General features: G+C 37.1%; 12 protein-coding genes across 12 annotated transcripts; 6 read left to right on the top strand and 6 right to left on the bottom strand.

Moving 5' to 3' along the window:
- Positions 1-325: 325 nt before the first annotated feature.
- Positions 326-1,591, top strand: BESB_050980 (uncharacterized protein; the record flags this gene model as incomplete). The annotated part of the gene is made up of 1 exon (XM_029363534.1): positions 326-1,591. The coding sequence occupies one exon, from the start codon at positions 326-328 to the stop codon at positions 1,589-1,591; it is 1,266 nt and encodes a 421-aa protein (XP_029215017.1).
- A 2,896-nt stretch (positions 1,592-4,487) lies between these two features.
- On the top strand, positions 4,488-5,011 carry BESB_051030 (uncharacterized protein). The gene has a single exon (XM_029363539.1). The coding sequence runs from the start codon at positions 4,599-4,601 to the stop codon at positions 4,968-4,970; it is 372 nt and encodes a 123-aa protein (XP_029215016.1). The 5' UTR covers positions 4,488-4,598; the 3' UTR covers positions 4,971-5,011.
- A 208-nt stretch (positions 5,012-5,219) lies between these two features.
- On the top strand, positions 5,220-5,641 carry BESB_050970 (uncharacterized protein; the record flags this gene model as incomplete). The annotated part of the gene is made up of 1 exon (XM_029363533.1): positions 5,220-5,641. Exon 1 carries the CDS (start codon positions 5,402-5,404, stop codon positions 5,639-5,641), a length of 240 nt encoding a protein of 79 aa, XP_029215015.1. The 5' UTR covers positions 5,220-5,401.
- Positions 5,642-5,677: 36 nt separating this feature from the next.
- On the top strand, positions 5,678-6,085 carry BESB_051040 (uncharacterized protein; the record flags this gene model as incomplete). The annotated part of the gene is made up of 1 exon (XM_029363540.1): positions 5,678-6,085. The coding sequence occupies one exon, from the start codon at positions 5,678-5,680 to the stop codon at positions 6,083-6,085; it is 408 nt and encodes a 135-aa protein (XP_029215014.1).
- A 3,100-nt stretch (positions 6,086-9,185) lies between these two features.
- BESB_051090 (uncharacterized protein) lies at positions 9,186-9,869 on the bottom strand (the record flags this gene model as incomplete). The annotated part of the gene is made up of 1 exon (XM_029363545.1): positions 9,186-9,869. One exon carries the CDS (start codon positions 9,867-9,869, stop codon positions 9,591-9,593), a length of 279 nt encoding a protein of 92 aa, XP_029215013.1. The 3' UTR covers positions 9,186-9,590.
- Positions 9,870-10,596: 727 nt separating this feature from the next.
- Positions 10,597-11,455, bottom strand: BESB_051080 (uncharacterized protein). Its single transcript, XM_029363544.1, has one exon. The coding sequence runs from the start codon at positions 11,081-11,083 to the stop codon at positions 10,598-10,600; it is 486 nt and encodes a 161-aa protein (XP_029215012.1). The 5' UTR covers positions 11,084-11,455; the 3' UTR covers position 10,597.
- Positions 11,456-12,603: 1,148 nt separating this feature from the next.
- Positions 12,604-12,933, bottom strand: BESB_050960 (uncharacterized protein; the record flags this gene model as incomplete). The annotated part of the gene is made up of 1 exon (XM_029363532.1): positions 12,604-12,933. The coding sequence occupies exon 1, from the start codon at positions 12,772-12,774 to the stop codon at positions 12,604-12,606; it is 171 nt and encodes a 56-aa protein (XP_029215011.1). The 5' UTR covers positions 12,775-12,933.
- A 1,047-nt stretch (positions 12,934-13,980) lies between these two features.
- On the bottom strand, positions 13,981-14,823 carry BESB_051070 (uncharacterized protein; the record flags this gene model as incomplete). Its single annotated transcript, XM_029363543.1, has 1 exon — positions 13,981-14,823. The coding sequence occupies one exon, from the start codon at positions 14,821-14,823 to the stop codon at positions 14,407-14,409; it is 417 nt and encodes a 138-aa protein (XP_029215010.1). The 3' UTR covers positions 13,981-14,406.
- Positions 14,824-15,679: 856 nt separating this feature from the next.
- Positions 15,680-17,167, bottom strand: BESB_050950 (uncharacterized protein; the record flags this gene model as incomplete). Its single annotated transcript, XM_029363531.1, has 1 exon — positions 15,680-17,167. One exon carries the CDS (start codon positions 17,165-17,167, stop codon positions 15,680-15,682), a length of 1,488 nt encoding a protein of 495 aa, XP_029215009.1.
- Positions 17,168-17,203: 36 nt separating this feature from the next.
- BESB_050940 (uncharacterized protein) lies at positions 17,204-18,283 on the bottom strand (the record flags this gene model as incomplete). The annotated part of the gene is made up of 1 exon (XM_029363530.1): positions 17,204-18,283. One exon carries the CDS (start codon positions 18,281-18,283, stop codon positions 17,204-17,206), a length of 1,080 nt encoding a protein of 359 aa, XP_029215008.1.
- A 1,115-nt stretch (positions 18,284-19,398) lies between these two features.
- On the top strand, positions 19,399-19,812 carry BESB_050930 (uncharacterized protein; the record flags this gene model as incomplete). The annotated part of the gene is made up of 1 exon (XM_029363529.1): positions 19,399-19,812. The coding sequence occupies one exon, from the start codon at positions 19,399-19,401 to the stop codon at positions 19,810-19,812; it is 414 nt and encodes a 137-aa protein (XP_029215007.1).
- Positions 19,813-19,896: 84 nt separating this feature from the next.
- On the top strand, positions 19,897-20,442 carry BESB_050920 (uncharacterized protein; the record flags this gene model as incomplete). The annotated part of the gene is made up of 2 exons (XM_029363528.1): positions 19,897-19,935; positions 19,996-20,442. 2 exons carry the CDS (start codon positions 19,897-19,899, stop codon positions 20,440-20,442), a joined length of 486 nt encoding a protein of 161 aa, XP_029215006.1.
- Positions 20,443-20,470: the final 28 nt, after the last annotated feature.

The following is a 20,470-nucleotide window of genomic DNA, read 5'->3' as shown; positions in this document are numbered from 1 at the left end:
TAGTCCAACTCGTAGTATATACTCCCCAGAAAAAGCTGATAAATAATCCTGTCTCAGAGATGATAACTCCAAGTACGATGCTACTGATTAGACTAGCATCTGAGTAGTAGTTTTCTCTCGCTGTTAAGATGAGTGAGAACAAGAATCCATATATTACGCCTAGAACATAACCGATGTGGAATAATCTTAATGTAGTAGGATATTGAAATCCAACACTTTTAGCTGTCTTAAGCAGTCCAGTGGGGTGGTGGTGTACTGCAATCATAAAGAACTTGGTTGTCTGTATCTCATAACCGGAGTCATCTTCAGTATTCTAGGAACTATAATGTCTTTGTTTATTCGATTTGAGTTATACAGTTCTGGATCGCGGATCATTTGTACAGAGACGATAGCTACTTATAATGTGATAATAACGATACATGGCCTAGCTATGATCTTTATGTTCTTAATGCCTGCTTTGTACGGAGGATATGGTAACTTCTTTGTACCAATATATATTGGTGGTTCGGAAGTCGTTTTCCCAAGAACTAACGCGATCTCCTATTTTCTAGTACCATTAGGTTCTGTGTTGTTAACTCAAAGTATTTGTTCCGAGTTTGGTAGTGGTCTTGGTTGGACAATGTATCCTCCACTAAGTACTAGCTTGATGGTGTTAAATCCAGAGGCAACTGATTGGATTATCGGAGGTCTTGCAGTACTAGGAATTAGTAGTATTTTAAGTTCTATTAACTTCCTTGGTACTTGCGTCTTCATGGGTTCTAATGCTGGTGCTAAGAACTATATTCTATATATCTGGGCTATCATATTTACTGCCCTTATGTTAGTCTTCACTCTACCTATTCTTACTGGTGGATTAGTTATGATCCTTCTTGATCTACACGTAAACACTGAATTTTATGATTCTATGTATTCTGGTGATAGTGTACTTTATCAACATCTATTCTGGTTCTTCGGACATCCAGAGGTATACATTCTAATTTTACCTGCTTTTGGTGTAGTCTCGCAGACATTATCTATGTATGCTGCTAGATCTGTCTTCGGTGGACAATCTATGATCTTAGCTATGGGTTGTATTTCTATTCTAGGTTCCTTAGTATGGGCACATCATATGATGACAGTCGGTCTAGAGGTAGATACCAGAGCTTATTTCTCTGCTATGACTATTATGATTGCAATTCCTACCGGTACTAAGATTTTCAACTGGTTAGGTACCTATATGGCTAGCCATACAACTACAAGAACTGTAGATCTATGGGCTGCTCTTAGTTTTATCCTATTGTTTACTCTAGGTGGTACTACAGGTGTAGTTATGGGTAACGCTGGTATGGATATTGCCCTACATGATACATACTATATTGTAGCTCATTTCCATTTCGTATTATCTCTTGGTGCAGTACTAGCTACTATATGTGGCTTTATCTTCTATAGCAGAGATATGTTCGGAGATACTGTAAATCTATTCCATGTAAATACCGGTGCTTCTCCATATTTAAGCATCTGGTTTGTAGTCTTCTTAGGTAGTATCTTATTAATTTTTCATGCATATACTTGGTTTCAACGTTATGCCAAGAAGGATACCAGATTACCCTGATTATCTTTGTTATATTAATACATGGTGTTCAATTGGTTCTATATCCACAATAGTTATCATCTTAACTATGCTCTGCATTAAGTATAGTGGTATCCAGCGTATATTTGAAAAACCAACATTTGTATACAAGCTGTACGAATATCATGACATTCACTTTGGTAGTCGCCTTCTTAATGTTAGTCTGTACGAATACACGGATCGGATTCTTGTTGGCCTGGCACCTGTTTAGTAACTGGATGAACGCTTTTTACGCCTGGTATGCATGGATAATACTCGACTCTTCTATAGTTTAACCGCTACTGCTGGGACTGTATATTATGTACTTACGGTAGTACTATCAAGCCTCTTCTTCCAAATAGATTTCATGGAAAACCTAAAATTCGCATGTTTGATTGACATTTAGCCGCTAATATACAATCATCCAAGATATATTTATCTATCGCAGGTTCGGTCTAATGTCCCGTTATACTATATAGATCACATGGCTTCTGGTACTTTGAGATCATGCTAACGGCGAGAAGGGAAGTGTGTTTCAAAGAAAAGGGATGTTTAGCCGGGAAGTTAGCGTCTAAAATATATAACCGATAGTCTCAACTTAGATGCACAGATGGACATAATTAATCCTTGTACGGTTTGTACCTACTTGACTCCTCAGTTTAAGCAGAACTGTAGTTTCTCGGGACTAAAGTCAGCATAATCAATAAAAAGGTTTGTTCAGCCACTGGTTCACCATCAACTACCTTGTTTCGACTTCGTACCGACTGTGTTATTGTAGCACATATCAATCCCTTAAATAGGGATATTATTCCCAAACAACCGGATCGTGTTGGCTAGGTGAACTAATCACGTTTCATAAATACAATCAGTGAAAGCTCTTTTGATTTCCATGAACGGAGTTACATATTAGATTCTCTTCGCTCCCATGGTATTTAGTAAGTTAACATTGAAACGTATCCAGTGTAAAGTTTGAACGTAATCCAGCTTTACCTTCTATGTTGTTATGTTAACCAAATAAGTTTCATCGTTGTTGATATTTCATTGACATGTTGATAACATAAATACTAACAAACCACCGGTTTTGGATGGGATTACTTTTAACCCGCATAATATGCTAAAAAGTACCATTCAGGTACGATATGAAGCGGAGTTACAAACCGGTTCACTGGTATGGAGTTATCTGGGTGCGATAATTCAATCAAACCAAAAGCCGTTTGTAAGAAAATTAAACCAATTAGATAGGATAGACATTTAGCATCGGTCATTAACATATGAGGATAGAAGGCTACTTTAAGTGCGGAATCAATACCTGCAGGGTTACTAGAACCATTTAAATGTAAATAGAAGATGTGTAATACAATTAGAATGCAACCTACAAAAGGTAATATAAAGTGCAATACAAAGAATCGTTTTAATGTTACATCAGATACATAGTATCCACCGAGTAACCAAGGTTACTAAATATGGTATTGGAGAAAGGAGATTAGTAATGACTGTAGCACCCCAGAAACTCATCTGTCCCCATGGTAGTACATAACCGAGGAAAGCAGTGGCTATAGTAAGTAGATATAAAACTAAACCAGACATCCAAGCAGTAGTTAAATAACTATAGCTGGAGTTATACATTACCTCGAGACATGTGTATTAAGATACACAAGAAGACGAAAGAAGCAGTTGTTGCATGCAACATCCTAAATTCCCATCCTGCTGCTACCTCTCTAACTAGATGTTGAACACTAGCAAATGCACAAGATGCTTCAGAAGTATATCGGAACGCTAAAGTGATACCTGTAATTATTTGGAGTACAAGGTAATTGCAACTAAGAAACCAAAGTTATAAGATGAATTTAGATTGAGAGCACACCGATAAAAGACGAGGTGTGCCCGGAATAGACTCATGGAAATTTGGTGTGTTTCTCGAAACCATGCTAGCACAATAGAACTTCGTTAAATAACTACATATTAAAATGAGCGCATGTAAACTAGTCTTAAACACACCGCTCGTCACGTAACAAATCTCAAATCGTACTGTAGATTTTATATATGTACCGTAACTATAACCATGGTGACATCCAATGTTCACGCTCATGGATTCAGTGTCCAGGACTACCTGGCGCTTAATAACGATTCCGTCTTCCAGCTTCCAAGCAAACATGATTACCGTGATATTGAAATCCAACACTTTTAGCTGTCTTAAGCAGTCCAGTGGGGTGGTGGTGTACTGCAATCATAAAGAACTTGGTTGTCTGTATCTCATAACCGGAGTCATCTTCAGTATTCTAGAACTATAATGTCTTTGTTTATTCGATTTGAGTGACACATAAGATCATCGAATTTAACGGTATCTCCGAAAGTAACGGTACAAGCTGTAAACAAAGGACTCCTTAACTTAAACTGAGAGTCAAGTAGTACAACCGTACAAGGATTAATTATGTCCATCTGTGCATCTAAGTTGAGACTTATCGGTTATATATTTTAGACGCTAACTTCCCGGCTAAACTTTGACTTATTAAACCAGCCTGGATCAAATAAAAAGTATATGTATGGTAAGATTGAGCGTGGACTATCGAATGAAACAATGTGCTCCAACGCTAGTCTAAGTCTCTAACATACCTTTTACCTACAACTGTACGGAACGTAACAAACCTCCAGACAAAGAACTTGGTATTCTGTTCTAATTCCCGTGGTAAACACAGTCAACGAATGGCGGAAGGAGCATTCATATGTTATGCAGTGTCTTAGGAGAGATACTCTAGATTTAGCATTCATCTACAGCTACGGTAACTGTTGTGTTTAAATAGCGGTTAACCTTTCCTTTTCCTTACGTACTCAGGGCATGCAATACCAATCAGATAACAACTGAAGCTAGACTCCATGTTACACTTACTAAAATGGGATTCCTAGGTTGATATAAACTACCTTTTTCTGGGGAGTATATACTACGAGTTGGACTACTGGTTTAGATCTTGAAGGTCTTTGTTTACCGGATCCAAGTTCTCTTGTGCTTTTCATGACCATCATGTTAAGTGCATTAAGTATAGTGGTATCCAGCGTATATTCGAAAAACCAACATTTGTATACAAGCTGTACGAATATCATGACATTCACTTTGGTAGTCGCCTTCTTAATGTTAGTCTGTACGGAATACTTAGGACTATCTCTTTATATTAATGATAATGCATTTGGTAATGGACTTTTCATCTTAACTGGTATACATTTTAGCCATGTTATTGTTGGAGCTATCCTTGTATTCTTCACTCAAAGTATCTATAGTTCTTTAGTTACTTACATGCCTACAAGCTCTATAATGCTAACAAATCTAAAGGTATGTTATGCAAGATCTTTACAGAACCATTCACTATTTTATATCTACACTTTGTAGAAACCATGTGGATATTAATCCACATTACATTCTATCTCTAAATCATATAACGGTCGTAAGGTACGCCGGGATAACAGGTCAGATAATATTGGGAGTTCTAATCCTCGGATTGTATCAGCACCTCCATGTCGGCTCATTACTCCCTTGTTATTGAACAAGATTCAGTTAGGAACGCTAGTTCACCGTCAGATGTAATACGTGAGCTGGGTTAAGAACGTCTGGAGACAGTTTGTTCCCTATTACCATATTATCTAATTGGTTTAATTTTCTTACAAACGGCTTTTGGTTTGATTGAATTATCGCACCTAGATAACTCCATACCAGTGAACCGGTTTGTAACTCCGCTTCATATCGTACCTGAATGGTACTTTTTAGCATATTATGCGGTGTTACAAGTAATCCCATCCAAAACCGGTGGTTTGTTAGTATTTATGTCCTCTCTCATTAACTTAGCTCTTTTATCTGAAATTCGAGCTTTGAATACTCGAATGTTGATACGACAACATTTTATGACTCGAAATGTAGTCAGTGGATGGGTAATTATTTGGGTATACAGTATGATCTTCTTGATTATTATTGGTAGTGCTATTCCACAAGCGACTTATATCTTATATGGTAGATTAGCTACTATCGTATATCTTACTACCGGATTGGTTCTATGCTTATACTAAATCAATAGTTATAATGACTACAGCTTCCAAGCAAACATGATTACCGTGATATTGAAATCCAACACTTTTAGCTGTCTTAAGCAGTCCAGTGGGGTGGTGGTGTACTGCAATCATAAAGAACTTGGTTGTCTGTATCTCATAACCGGAGTCATCTTCAGTATTCTAGGAACTATAAGTCTTTGTTTATTCGATTTGAGTTATACAGTTCTGGATCGCGGATCATTTGTACAGAGAACGATAGCTACTTATAATGTGATAAGTACGATACATGGCCTAGCTATGATCTTTATGTTCTTAATGCCTGCTTTGTACGGAGGATATGGTAACTTCTTTGTACCAATATATATTGTGGTTCGGAAGTCGTTTTCCCAAGAAACTAACGCGATCTCCTATTTTCTAGTACCATTAGTGAACTCTTTTGGTCTGATCCTAAGTACGCAGTGAGCTAACTAGATACAAGGAACTTGACAAAGCATTAATAGATTTATATAAACGACAAGGACATGAGTCTACTGGATTTTATAATTACAGGGTTGAACTGTGGGTTAGTTTCAATGCCAAGGCAGAGGCACTGGATTGGATACCCAGGGAACTGTGTCCCATTAAATAGAATCCTATTCTAAGTCACCAGGCATGCAATACCAATCAGATAACAACTGAAGCTAGACTCCATGTTACACTTACTAAAATGGGATTCCTAGGTTGATATAAACTACCTTTTTCTGGGGAGTATATACTACGAGTTGGACTACTGGTTTTAGATCTTGAAGGTCTTTGTTTACCGGATCCAAGTTCTCTTGTGCTTTTCATGACCATCATGTTAAGTGCATTAAGTATAGTGGTATCCAGCGTATATTTGAAAAAACCAACATTTGTATACAAGCTGTACGAATATCATGACATTCACTTTGGTAGTCGCCTTCTTAATGTTAGTCTGTACGGAATACACGGATCGGATTCTTGTTGGCCTGGCACCTGTTTAGTAACTGGATGAACGCTTTTTACGCCTGGTATGCATGGATAATACTCGACTCTTCTATAGTTTAACCGCTACTGCTGGGACTGTATATTATGTACTTACGGTAGTACTATCAAGCCTCTTCTTCCAAATAGATTTCATGGAAAACCTAAAATTCGCATGTTTGATTGACATTTAGCCGCTAATATACAATCATCCAAGATATATTTATCTATCGCAGGTTCGTCTAATGTCCCGTTATACTATATAGATCACATGGCTTCTGGTACTTTGAGATCATGCTAACGGCGAGAAGGGAAGTGTGTTTCAAAGAAAAGGGATGTTTAGCCGGGAAGTTAGCGTCTAAAATATATAACCGATAGTCTCAACTTAGATGCACAGATGGACATAATTAATCCTTGTACGGTTTTGTACCTACTTGACTCCTCAGTTTAAGTTAAGGAGTCCTTTGTTTACAGCTTGTACCGTTACTTTCAGGAGCATACGTTAAATTCGATGATCTTATGTGTTCACTCAAATCGAATAAACAAAGACATTATAGTTCCTAGAATACTGAAGATGACTCCGGTTATGAGATACAGACAACAAGTTCTTTATGATTGCAGTACACACCACCCCACTGGACTGCTTAAGACAGCTAAAAGTGTTGGATTTCAATATCACGGTAATCATGTTTGCTTGGAAGCTGTAGTCATTATAACTATTGATTTAGTATAAGCATAGAACCAATCCGGTAGTAAGATATACGATAGTAGCTAATCTACCATATAAGATATAAGTCGCTTGTGGAATAGCACTACCAATATAATCAAGAAGATCATACTGTATACCAAATAATTACCCATCCACTGACTACATTTCGAGTCATAAAATGTTGTCGTATCAACATTCGAGTATTCAAAGCTCGAATTTCAGATAAAAGAGCTAAGTTAATGAGAAGGACATAAATACTAACAAACCACCGGTTTGGATGGGATTACTTTTAACACCGCATAATATGCTAAAAAGTACCATTCAGGTACGATATGAAGCGGAGTTACAAACCGGTTCACTGGTATGGAGTTATCTGGGTGCGATAATTCAATCAAACAAAAACCGTTTGTAAGAAAATTAAACCAATTAGATAATATGGTAGATAGGGAACAAACTGTCTCCAGACGTTCTTAACCCAGCTCACGTATTACATCTGACGGTGAACTAGCGTTCCTAACTGAATCTTGTTCAATAACAAGGAGTAATGAGCCGACATGGAGGTGCTGATACAATCGAGGATTAGAACTCCAATATTATCTGACCTGTTATCCCCGGCGTACCTTACGACCGTTATATGATTTAGAGATAGAATGTAATGTGGATTAATATCCACATGGTTTCTACAAAGTGTAGATATAAAATAGTGAATGGTTCTGTAAAGATCTTGCATAACATACCTTTAGATATTGCTTAGCATTATAGAGCTTGTAGGAGTTAATAACTAAAGAACTATAGATACTTTGAGTGAAGAAATACAAGGATAGCTCCAACAATAACATGGCCTAAAATGTATACCAGTTAAGATGAAAGTCCATTACCAAATGCATTATCATTAATATAAAGAGATAGTCCTAAGTATTCCGTACAGACTAACATTAAGAAGGCGACTACCAAAGTGAATGTCATGATATTCGTTACAGCTTGTATACAAATGTTGGTTTTTCAAATATACGCTGGATACACTATACTAATGCAGAGCATAGTTAAGATGATAACTATTGTGGATATAGAACCAATTGAACACCATGTATTAATATAACAAAGATAATCAGGGTAATCTGGTATCCTTCTTGGCATAACGTTGTGTAGTTATATGAAGCGTACATTCCTTAATATCTGGAACAATAGATTATGGTTAGTAGTGGAACAAGGAGAGCGTCTGTTGTACATCAACACTAGATACTGCTAATACCACTGTAGAGGTATAGTATATAATCCCTGCCCGTGCAGTAAAATGTAAACGGCGGCTGTATTATGACGGTCCAAAGTAGGTATAATCTTGTTCGTGGTAATTATCGTCGTGCGTGAAAGTTGGTCCGACTCTTCACATGTCGTTTATCTAAAACTTTCTTAAATAGAATTATCTTTGAATATGAGGATCCAGATGGCCCGACGGTTAGACCCTGAGCACCTTTACATCCCTTAAATCATATACAGGATCAAATCTTCCTTGAGCGACTCGACAGGCACTAGAGATAGCGTGAAAGCTCTTTTGATTTCCATGAACGGAGTTACATATTAGATTCTCTTCGCTCCCATGGTATTTAGTAAGTTAACATTGAAACGTATCCAGTGTAAAGTTTGAACGTAATCCAGCTTTACCTTCTATGTTGTTATGTTAACCAAATAAGTTTCATCGTTGTTGATATTTCATTGACATGTTGATAACATAAATACTAACAAACCACGGTTTTGGATGGGATTACTTTTAACACCGCATAATATGCTAAAAAGTACCATTCAGGTACGATATGAAGCGAGTTACAAACGGTTCACTGGTATGGAGTTATCTGGTGCGATAATTCAATCAACCAAAAGCCGTTTGTAAGAAAATTAAACCAATTAGATAGGATAGACATTTAGCATCGTCATTAACATATGAGGATAGAAGGCTACTTTAAGTGCGAATCAATACCTGCAGGTTACTAGAACCATTTAAATGTAAATAGAAGATGTGTAATACAATTAAATGCAACCTACAAAGGTAATATAAAGTGCAATACAAAGAATCGTTTTAATGTTACATCAGATACATAGTATCCACCGAGTAACCAAGGTACTAAATATGTATTGGAGAAAGGAGATTAGTAATGACTGTAGCACCCCAGAAACTCATCTGTCCCATGGTAGTACATAACCGAGGAAAGCATGGCTATAGTAAGTAGATATAAAACTAAACCAGACATCCAAGCAGTAGTTAAATAACTATAGCTGGAGTTATACATACTCGAGACATGTGTATAAGATACACAAGAAGACGAAAGAAGCAGTTGTTGCATGCAACATCCTAAATTCCCATCCTGCTGCTACCTCTCTAACTAGATGTTGAACACTAGCAAATGCACAAGATGCTTCAGAAGTATATCGGAACGCTAAAGTGATACCTGTAATTATTTGGAGTACAAAGGTAATTGCAACTAAGAAACCAAAGTTATAAGATGAATTTAGATTGAGAGCACACCGATAAAAGACGAGGTGTGCCCGGAATAGACTCATGGAAATTTGGTGTGTTCTCGAAACCATGCTAGCACAATAGAACTTCGTTAAATAACTACATATTAAAATGAGCGCATGTAAACTAGTCTTAAACACACCGCTCGTCACGTAACAAATCTCAAATCGTACTGTAGATTTTATATATGTACCGTAACTATAACCATGGTGACATCCAATGTTCACGCTCAATCTTACCATACATAGTACTTTTATGATCCCAGGCTGGTTTAATAAGTCAAAGTTTAGCCGGGAAGTTAGCGTCTAAAATATATAACCGATAGTCTCAACTTAGATGCACAGATGGACATAATTAATCCTTGTACGGTTTGTACCTACTTGACTCCTCAGTTTAAGCAGAACTGTAGTTTCTCGGGACTAAAGTCAGCATAATCAATAAAAAGGTTTGTTCAGCCACTGGTTCACCATCAACTACCTTGTTTCGACTTCGTACCGACTGTGTTATTGTAGCACATATCAATCCCTTAAATAGGGATATTATTCCCAAACAACCGGATCGTGTTGGCTAGGTGAACTAATCACGTTTCATAAATACAATCAGTGAAAGCTCTTTTGATTTCCATGAACGGAGTTACATATTAGATTCTCTTCGCTCCCATGGTATTTAGTAAGTTAACATTGAAACGTATCCAGTGTAAAGTTTGAACGTAATCCAGCTTTACCTTCTATGTTGTTATGTTAACCAAATAAGTTTCATCGTTGTTGATATTTCATTGACATGTTGATAACATAAATACTAACAAACCACCGGTTTTGGATGGGATTACTTTTAACACCGCATAATATGCTAAAAAGTACCATTCAGGTACGATATGAAGCGGAGTTACAAACCGGTTCACTGGTATGGAGTTATCTGGGTGCGATAATTCAATCAAACCAAAAGCCGTTTGTAAGAAAATTAAACCAATTAGATAGGATAGACATTTAGCATCGGTCATTAACATATGAGGATAGAAGGCTACTTTAAGTGCGGAATCAATACCTGCAGGGTTACTAGAACCATTTAAATGTAAATAGAAGATGTGTAATACAATTAGAATGCAACCTACAAAAGGTAATATAAAGTGCAATACAAAGAATCGTTTTAATGTTACATCAGATACATAGTATCCACCGAGTAACCAAGGTACTAAATATGGTATTGGAGAAAGGAGATTAGTAATGACTGTAGCACCCAGAAACTCATCTGTCCCCATGGTAGTACATAACCGAGGAAAGCAGTGGCTATAGTAAGTAGATATAAAACTAAACCAGACATCCAAGCAGTAGTTAAATAACTATAGCTGGAGTTATACATACCTCGAGACATGTGTATTAAGATACACAAGAAGACGAAAGAAGCAGTTGTTGCATGCAACATCCTAAATTCCCATCCTGCTGCTACCTCTCTAACTAGATGTTGAACACTAGCAAATGCACAGATGCTTCAGAAGTATATCGGAACGCTAAAGTGATACCTGTAATTATTTGGAGTACAAAGGTAATTGCAACTAAGAAACCAAAGTTATAGATGAATTTAGATTGAGAGCACACCGATAAAAGACGAGGTGTGCCCGGAATAGACTCATGGAAATTTGGTGTGTTCTCGAAACCATGCTAGCACAATAGAACTTCGTTAAATAACTACATATTAAAATGAGCGCATGTAAACTAGTCTTAAACACACCGCTCGTCACGTAACAAATCTCAAATCGTACTGTAGATTTTATATATGTACCGTAACTATAACCATGGTGACATCCAATGTTCACGCTCAATCTTACCATACATAGTACTTTTATGATCCCAGGCTGGTTTAATAAGTCAAAGTTTAGCCGGGAAGTTAGCGTCTAAAATATATAACCGATAGTCTCAACTTAGATGCACAGATGGACATAATTAATCCTTGTACGGTTTGTACCTACTTGACTCCTCAGTTTAAGCAGAACTGTAGTTTCTCGGGACTAAAGTCAGCATAATCAATAAAAAGGTTTGTTCAGCCACTGGTTCACCATCAACTACCTTGTTTCGACTTCGTACCGACTGTGTTATTGTAGCACATATCAATCCCTTAAATAGGGATATTATTCCCAAACAACCGGATCGTGTTGGCTAGGTGAACTAATCACGTTTCATAAATACAATCAGTGAAAGCTCTTTTGATTTCCATGAACGGAGTTACATATTAGATTCTCTTCGCTCCCATGGTATTTAGTAAGTTAACATTGAAACGTATCCAGTGTAAAGTTTGAACGTAATCCAGCTTTACCTTCTATGTTGTTATGTTAACCAAATAAGTTTCATCGTTGTTGATATTTCATTGACATGTTGATAACATAAATACTAACAAACCACCGGTTTTGGATGGGATTACTTTTAACACCGCATAATATGCTAAAAAGTACCATTCAGGTACGATTATGAAGCGGAGTTACAAACCGGTTCACTGGTATGGAGTTATCTGGGTGCGATAATTCGACATAGCTGTGATGTTAAGGAGCATAGGAGATGCTACACGCCTTAATTGGTACTGCATTGATATATTATCGTACAAGCACTCAGCTAGTTATGAGAGACACTCACGAGCCAAAACCATAACTTCGTATCTCAATGGTTTGTGATAGAACCATAACACAATGATCTTTACACAGTTCAACCCTGTATTATAAAATCCAGTAGACTCATGTCCTTGTCGTTTATATAAATCTATTAATGCTTGTCAGTTCCTTGTATCTAGTTAGCTCACTGCGTACTTAGGATCAGACCAAAAGAGTTCACTAATGGTACTTAGAAAATAGGAGATCGCGTTAGTTCTTGGGAAAACGACTTCCGAACCACCAATATATATTGGTACAAAGAAGTTACCATATCCTCCGTACAAAGCAGGCATTAAGAACATAAAGATCATAGCTAGGCCATGTATCGTTATTATCACATTATAAGTAGCTATCGTCTCTGTATACAAATGATCCGCGATCCAGAACTGTATAACTCAAATCGAATAAACAAAGACATTATAGTTCCTAGATACTGAAGATGACTCCGTTATGAGATACAGACAACCAAGTCTTTATGATTGCAGTACACCACCACCCCACTGGACTGCTTAAGACAGCTAAAAGTGTTGGATTTCAATATCCTACTACATTAAGATTATATCCACATCGGTTATGTTCTAGGCGTAATATATGGATTCTTGTTCTCACTCATCTTAACAGCGAGAGAAAACTACTACTCAGATGCTAGTCTAATCAGTAGCATCGTACTTGGAGTTATCATCTCTGAGACAGGATATTATCAGCTTTTTCTGGGGAGTATATACTACGAGTTGGACTACTGGTTTAGATCTTGAAGGTCTTTGTTTACCGGATCCAAGTTCTCTTGTGCTTTTCATGACCATCATGTTAAGTGCATTAGCAGAGCATAGTTAAGATGATAACTATTGTGGATATAGAACCAATTGAACACCATGTATTAATATAACAAAGATAATCAGGGTAATCTGGTATCCTTCTTGGCATAACGTTGTGTAGTTATATGAAGCGTACATTCCTTAATATCTGGAACAATAGATTATGGTTAGGTAGTGGAACAAGGAGAGCGTCTGTTGTACATCAACACTAGATACTGCTAATACCACTGTAGAGGTATAGTATATAATCCCTGCCCGGTGCAGTAAAATGTAAACGGCGGCTGTATTATGACGGTCCAAAGGTAGGTAAATCCTTGTCGGGTAATTATCGTCGTGCGTGAAAGTTGGTCCGACTCTTCACATGTCGTTTATCTAAAACTTTCTTAAATAGAATTATCTTTGAATATGAGGATCCAGATGGCCCGACGGTTAGACCCTGAGCACCTTTACATCCCTTAAATCATATACAGGATCAAATCTTCCTTGAGCGACTCGACAGGCACTAGAGATAGCGTGAAAGCTCTTTTTGATTTCCATGAACGGAGTTACATATTAGATTCTCTTCGCTCCCATGGTATTTAGTAAGTTAACATTGAACGTATCCAGTGTAAAGTTTGAACGTAATCCAGCTTTACCTTCTATGTTGTTATGTTAACCAAATAAGTTTCATCGTTGTTGATATTTCATTGACATGTTGATAACATAAATACTAACAAACCACCGGTTTTGGATGGGATTACTTTTAACACCGCATAATATGCTAAAAAGTACCATTCAGGTACGATATGAAGCGGAGTTACAAACCGGTTCACTGGTATGGAGTTATCTGGGTGCGATAATTCAATCAAACCAAAAGCCGTTTGTAAGAAAATTAAACCAATTAGATAGGATAGACATTTAGCATCGGTCATTAACATATGAGGATAGAAGGCTACTTTAAGTGCGGAATCAATACCTGCAGGGTTACTAGAACCATTTAAATGTAAATAGAAGATGTGTAATACAATTAGAATGCAACCTACAAAAGGTAATATAAAGTGCAATACAAAGAATCGTTTTAATGTTACATCAGATACATAGTATCCACCGAGTAACCAAGGTACTAAATATGGTATTGGAGAAAGGAGATTAGTAATGACTGTAGCACCCCAGAAAACTCATCTGTCCCCATGGTAGTACATAACCGAGGAAAGCAGTGGCTATAGTAAGTAGATATAAAACTAAACCAGACATCCAAGCAGTAGTTAAATAACTATAGCTGGAGTTATACATACCTCGAGACATGTGTATTAAGATACACAAGAAGACGAAAGAAGCAGTTGTTGCATGCAACATCCTAAATTCCCATCCTGCTGCTACCTCTCTAACTAGATGTTGAACACTAGCAAATGCACAAGATGCTTCAGAAGTATATCGGAACGCTAAAGTGATACCTGTAATTATTTGGAGTACAAAGGTAATTGCAACTAAGAAACCAAAGTTATAAGATGAATTTAGATTGAGAGCACACCGATAAAAGACGAGGTGTGCCCGGAATAGACTCATGGAAATTTGGTGTGTTCTCGAAACCATGCTAGCACAATAGAACTTCGTTAAATAACTACATATTAAAATGAGCGCATGTAAACTAGTCTTAAACACACCGCTCGTCACGTAACAAATCTCAAATCGTACTGTAGATTTTATATATGTACCGTAACTATAACCATGGTGACATCCAATGTTCACGCTCAATCTTACCATACATAGTACTTTTATGATCCCAGGCTGGTTTAATAAGTCAAAGTTTAGCCGGGAAGTTAGCGTCTAAAATATATAACCGATAGTCTCAACTTAGATGCACAGATGGACATAATTAATCCTTGTACGGTTTGTACCTACTTGACTCCTCAGTTTAAGTTAAGGAGTCCTTTGTTTACAGCTTGTACCGTTACTTTCAGGAGCATACCGTTAAATTCGATGATCTTATGTGTTCACTCAAATCGAATAAACAAAGACATTATAGTTCCTAGAATACTGAAGATGACTCCGGTTATGAGATACAGACAACCAAGTTCTTTATGATTGCAGTACACCACCACCCCACTGGACTGCTTAAGACAGCTAAAAGTGTTGGATTTCAATATCCTACTACATTAAGATTATTCCACATCGGTTATGTTCTAGGCGTAATATATGGATTCTGTTCTCACTCATCTTAACAGCGAGAGAAAACTACTACTCAGATGCTAGTCTAATCAGTAGCATCGTACTTGGAGTTATCATCTCTGAGACAGGATTATTTATCAGCTTTTTCTGGGGAGTATATACTACGAGTTGGACTACTGGTTTAGATCTTGAAGGTCTTTGTTTACCGGATCCAAGTTCTCTTGTGCTTTTCATGACCATCATGTTAAGTGCATTAGCAGAGCATAGTTAAGATGATAACTATTGTGGATATAGAACCAATTGAACACCATGTATTAATATAACAAAGATAATCAGGGTAATCTGGTATCCTTCTTGGCATAACGTTGAAACCAAGTATATGCATAGGGATGAAAATTAATAAGATACTACCTAAGAAGACTACAAACCAGATGCTTAAATATGGAGAAGCACCGGTATTTACATGGAATAGATTTACAGTATCTCCGAACATATCTCTGCTATAGAAGATAAAGCCACATATAGTAGCTAGTACTGCACCAAGAGATAATACGAAATGGAAATGAGCTACAATATAGTATGTATCATGTAGGGCAATATCCATACCAGCGTTACCCATAACTACACCTGTAGTACCACCTAGAGTAAACAATAGGATAAAACTAAGAGCAGCCCATAGATCTACAGTTCTTGTAGTTGTATGGCTAGCCATATAGGTACCTAACCAGTTGAAAATCTTAGTACCGGTAGGAATTGCAATCATAATAGTCATAGCAGAGAAATAAGCTCTGGTATCTACCTCTAGACCGACTGTCATCATATGATGTGCCCATACTAAGGAACCTAGAATAGAAATACAACCCATAGCTAAGATCATAGATTGTCCACCGAAGACAGATCTAGCAGCATACATAGATAATGTCTGCGAGACTACACCAAAAGCAGGTAAAATTAGAATGTATACCTCTGGATGTCCGAAGAACCAGAATAGATGTTGATAAAGTACACTATCACCAGAATACATAGAATCATAAAATTCAGTGTTTACGTGTAGATCAAGAAGGATCATAACTAATCCACCAGTAAGAATAGGTAGAGTGAAGACTAACATAAGGGCAGTAAATATGATAGCCCAGATATATAGAATATAGTTCTTAGCACCAGCATTAGAACCCATGAAGACGCAAGTACCAAGGAAGTTAATAGAACTTAAAATACTACTAATTCCTAGTACTGCAAGACCTCCGATAATCCAATCAGTTGCCTCTGGATTTAACACCATCAAGCTAGTACTTAGTGGAGGATACATTGTCCAACCAAGACCACTACCAAACTCGGAACAAATACTTTGAGTTAACAACACAGAACCTAATGGTACTAGAAAATAGGAGATCGCGTTAGTTCTTGGGAAAACGACTTCCGAACCACCAATATATATTGGTACAAAGAAGTTACCATATCCTCCGTACAAAGCAGGCATTAAGAACATAAAGATCATAGCTAGGCCATGTATCGTTATTATCACATTATAAGTAGCTATCGTCTCTGTACAAATGATCCGCGATCCAGAACTGTATAACTCAAATCGAATAAACAAAGACATTATAGTTCCTAGAATACTGAAGATGACTCCGGTTATGAGATACAGACAACCAAGTTCTTTATGATTGCAGTACACCACCACCCCACTGGACTGCTTAAGACAGCTAAAAGTGTTGGATTTCAATATCACGGTAATCATGTTTGCTTGGAAGCTGTAGTCATTATAACTATTGATTTAGTATAAGCATAGAACCAATCCGGTAGTAAGATATACGATAGTAGCTAATCTACCATATAAGATATAAGTCGCTTGTGGAATAGCACTACCAATAATAATCAAGAAGATCATACTGTATACCCAAATAATTACCCATCCACTGACTACATTTCGAGTCATAAAATGTTGTCGTATCAACATTCGAGTATTCAAAGCTCGAATTTCAGATAAAAGAGCTAAGTTAATGAGAGAGGACATAAATACTAACAAACCACCGGTTTTGGATGGGATTACTTTTAACACCGCATAATATGCTAAAAAGTACCATTCAGGTACGATATGAAGCGGAGTTACAAACCGGTTCACTGGTATGGAGTTATCTGGGTGCGATAATTCAATCAAACCAAAAGCCGTTTGTAAGAAAATTAAACCAATTAGATAGGATAGACATTTAGCATCGGTCATTAACATATGAGGATAGAAGGCTACTTTAAGTGCGGAATCAATACCTGCAGGGTTACTAGAACCATTTAAATGTAAATAGAAGATGTGTAATACAATTAGAATGCAACCTACAAAAGGTAATATAAAGTGCAATACAAAGAATCGTTTTAATGTTACATCAGATACATAGTATCCACCGAGTAACCAAGGTACTAAATATGGTATTGGAGAAAGGAGATTAGTAATGACTGTAGCACCCCAGAAACTCATCTGTCCCCATGGTAGTACATAACCGAGGAAAGCAGTGGCTATAGTAAGTAGATATAAAACTAAACCAGACATCCAAGCAGTAGTTAAATAACTATAGCTGGAGTTATACATACCTCGAGACATGTGTATTAAGATACACAAGAAGACGAAAGAAGCAGTTGTTGCATGCAACATCCTAAATTCCCATCCTGCTGCTACCTCTCTAACTAGATGTTGAACACTAGCAAATGCACAAGATGCTTCAGAAGTATATCGGAACGCTAAAGTGATACCTGTAATTATTTGGAGTACAAAGGTAATTGCAACTAAGAAACCAAAGTTATAAGATGAATTTAGATTGAGAGCACACCGATAAAAGACGAGGTGTGCCCGGAATAGACTCATGGAAATTTGGTGTGTTCTCGAAACCATGCTAGCACAATAGAACTTCGTTAAATAACTACATATTAAAATGAGCGCATGTAAACTAGTCTTAAACACACCGCTCGTCACGTAACAAATCTCAAATCGTACTGTAGATTTTATATATGTACCGTAACTATAACCATGGTGACATCCAATGTTCACGCTCATGGATTCAGTGTCCAGGACTACCTGGCGCTTAATAACGATTCCGTCTTCCAGCTTCCAAGCAAACATGATTACCGTGATATTGAAATCCAACACTTTTAGCTGTCTTAAGCAGTCCAGTGGGGTGGTGGTGTACTGCAATCATAAAGAACTTGGTTGTCTGTATCTCATAACCGGAGTCATCTTCAGTATTCTAGGAACTATAATGTCTTTGTTTATTCGATTTGAGTGAACACATAAGATCATCGAATTTAACGGTATGCTCCTGAAAGTAACGGTACAAGCTGTAAACAAAGGACTCCTTAACTTAAACTGAGGAGTCAAGTAGGTACAAACCGTACAAGGATTAATTATGTCCATCTGTGCATCTAAGTTGAGACTATCGGTTATATATTTTAGACGCTAACTTCCCGGCTAAACTTTGACTTATTAAACCAGCCTGGATCATAAAAGTACTATGTATGGTAAGATTGAGCGTGGACTATCGAATGAAACAATGTGCTCCAACGCTAGTCTAAGTCTCTAACATACCTTTTACCTACAACTGTACGGAACGTAACAAACCTCCAGGCAAAGAACTTGGTATTCTGTTCTAATTCCCCGTGGTAAACACAGTCAACGAATGGCGGAAGGAGCATTCATATGTTATGCAGTGTCTTAGGAGAGATACTCTAGATTTAGCATTCATCTACAGCTACGGTAACTGTTGTGTTTAAATAGCGGTTAACCTTTCCTTTTCCTTACGTACTCAGGGCATGCAATACCAATCAGATAACAACTGAAGCTAGACTCCATGTTACACTTACTAAAATGGGATTCCTAGGTTGATATAAACTACCTTTTTCTGGGGAGTATATACTACGAGTTGGACTACTGGTTTAGATCTTGAAGGTCTTTGTTTACCGGATCCAAGTTCTCTTGTGCTTTTCATGACCATCATGTTAAGTGCATTAAGTATAGTGGTATCCAGCGTATATTTGAAAAACCAACATTTGTATACAAGCTGTACGAATATCATGACATTCACTTTGGTAGTCGCCTTCTTAATGTTAGTCTGTACGGAATACTTAGGACTATCTCTTTATATTAATGATAATGCATTTGGTAATGGACTTTTCATCTTAACTGGTATACATTTTAGCCATGTTATTGTTGGAGCTATCCTTGTATTCTTCACTCAAAGTATCTATAGTTCTTTAGTTACTTACATGCCTACAAGCTCTATAATGCTAAGCAAATCTAAAGGTATGTTATGCAAGATCTTTACAGAACCATTCACTATTTTATATCTACACTTTGTAGAAACCATGTGGATATTAATCCACATTACATTCTATCTCTAAATCATATAACGGTCGTAAGGTACGCCGGGATAACAGGTCAGATAATATTGGGAGTTCTAATCCTCGGATTGTATCAGCACCTCCATGTCGGCTCATTACTCCCTTGTTATTGAACAAGATTCAGTTAGGAACGCTAGTTCACCGTCAGATGTAATACGTGAGCTGGGTTAAGAACGTCTGGAGACAGTTTGTTCCTATCTACCATATTATCTAATTGGTTTAATTTTCTTACAAACGGCTTTTGGTTTGATTGAATTATCGCACCCAGATAACTCCATACCAGTGAACCGGTTTGTAACTCCGCTTCATATCGTACCTGAATGGTACTTTTTAGCATATTATGCGGTGTTAAAAGTAATCCCATCCAAAACCGGTGGTTTGTTAGTATTTATGTCCTCTCTCATTAACTTAGCTCTTTTATCTGAAATTCGAGCTTTGAATACTCGAATGTTGATACGACAACATTTTATGACTCGAAATGTAGTCAGTGGATGGGTAATTATTTGGGTATACAGTATGATCTTCTTGATTATTATTGGTAGTGCTATTCCACAAGCGACTTATATCTTATATGGTAGATTAGCTACTATCGTATATCTTACTACCGGATTGGTTCTATGCTTATACTAAATCAATAGTTATAATGACTACAGCTTCC

The sequence above is a fragment of the Besnoitia besnoiti genome (assembly GCF_002563875.1).
Source record: "Besnoitia besnoiti strain Bb-Ger1 chromosome Unknown contig00031, whole genome shotgun sequence".
NCBI classification, from domain to species: Eukaryota; Apicomplexa; class Conoidasida; order Eucoccidiorida; family Sarcocystidae; genus Besnoitia; species Besnoitia besnoiti.
This window is presented reverse-complemented; position numbering and strand designations above follow the sequence as displayed.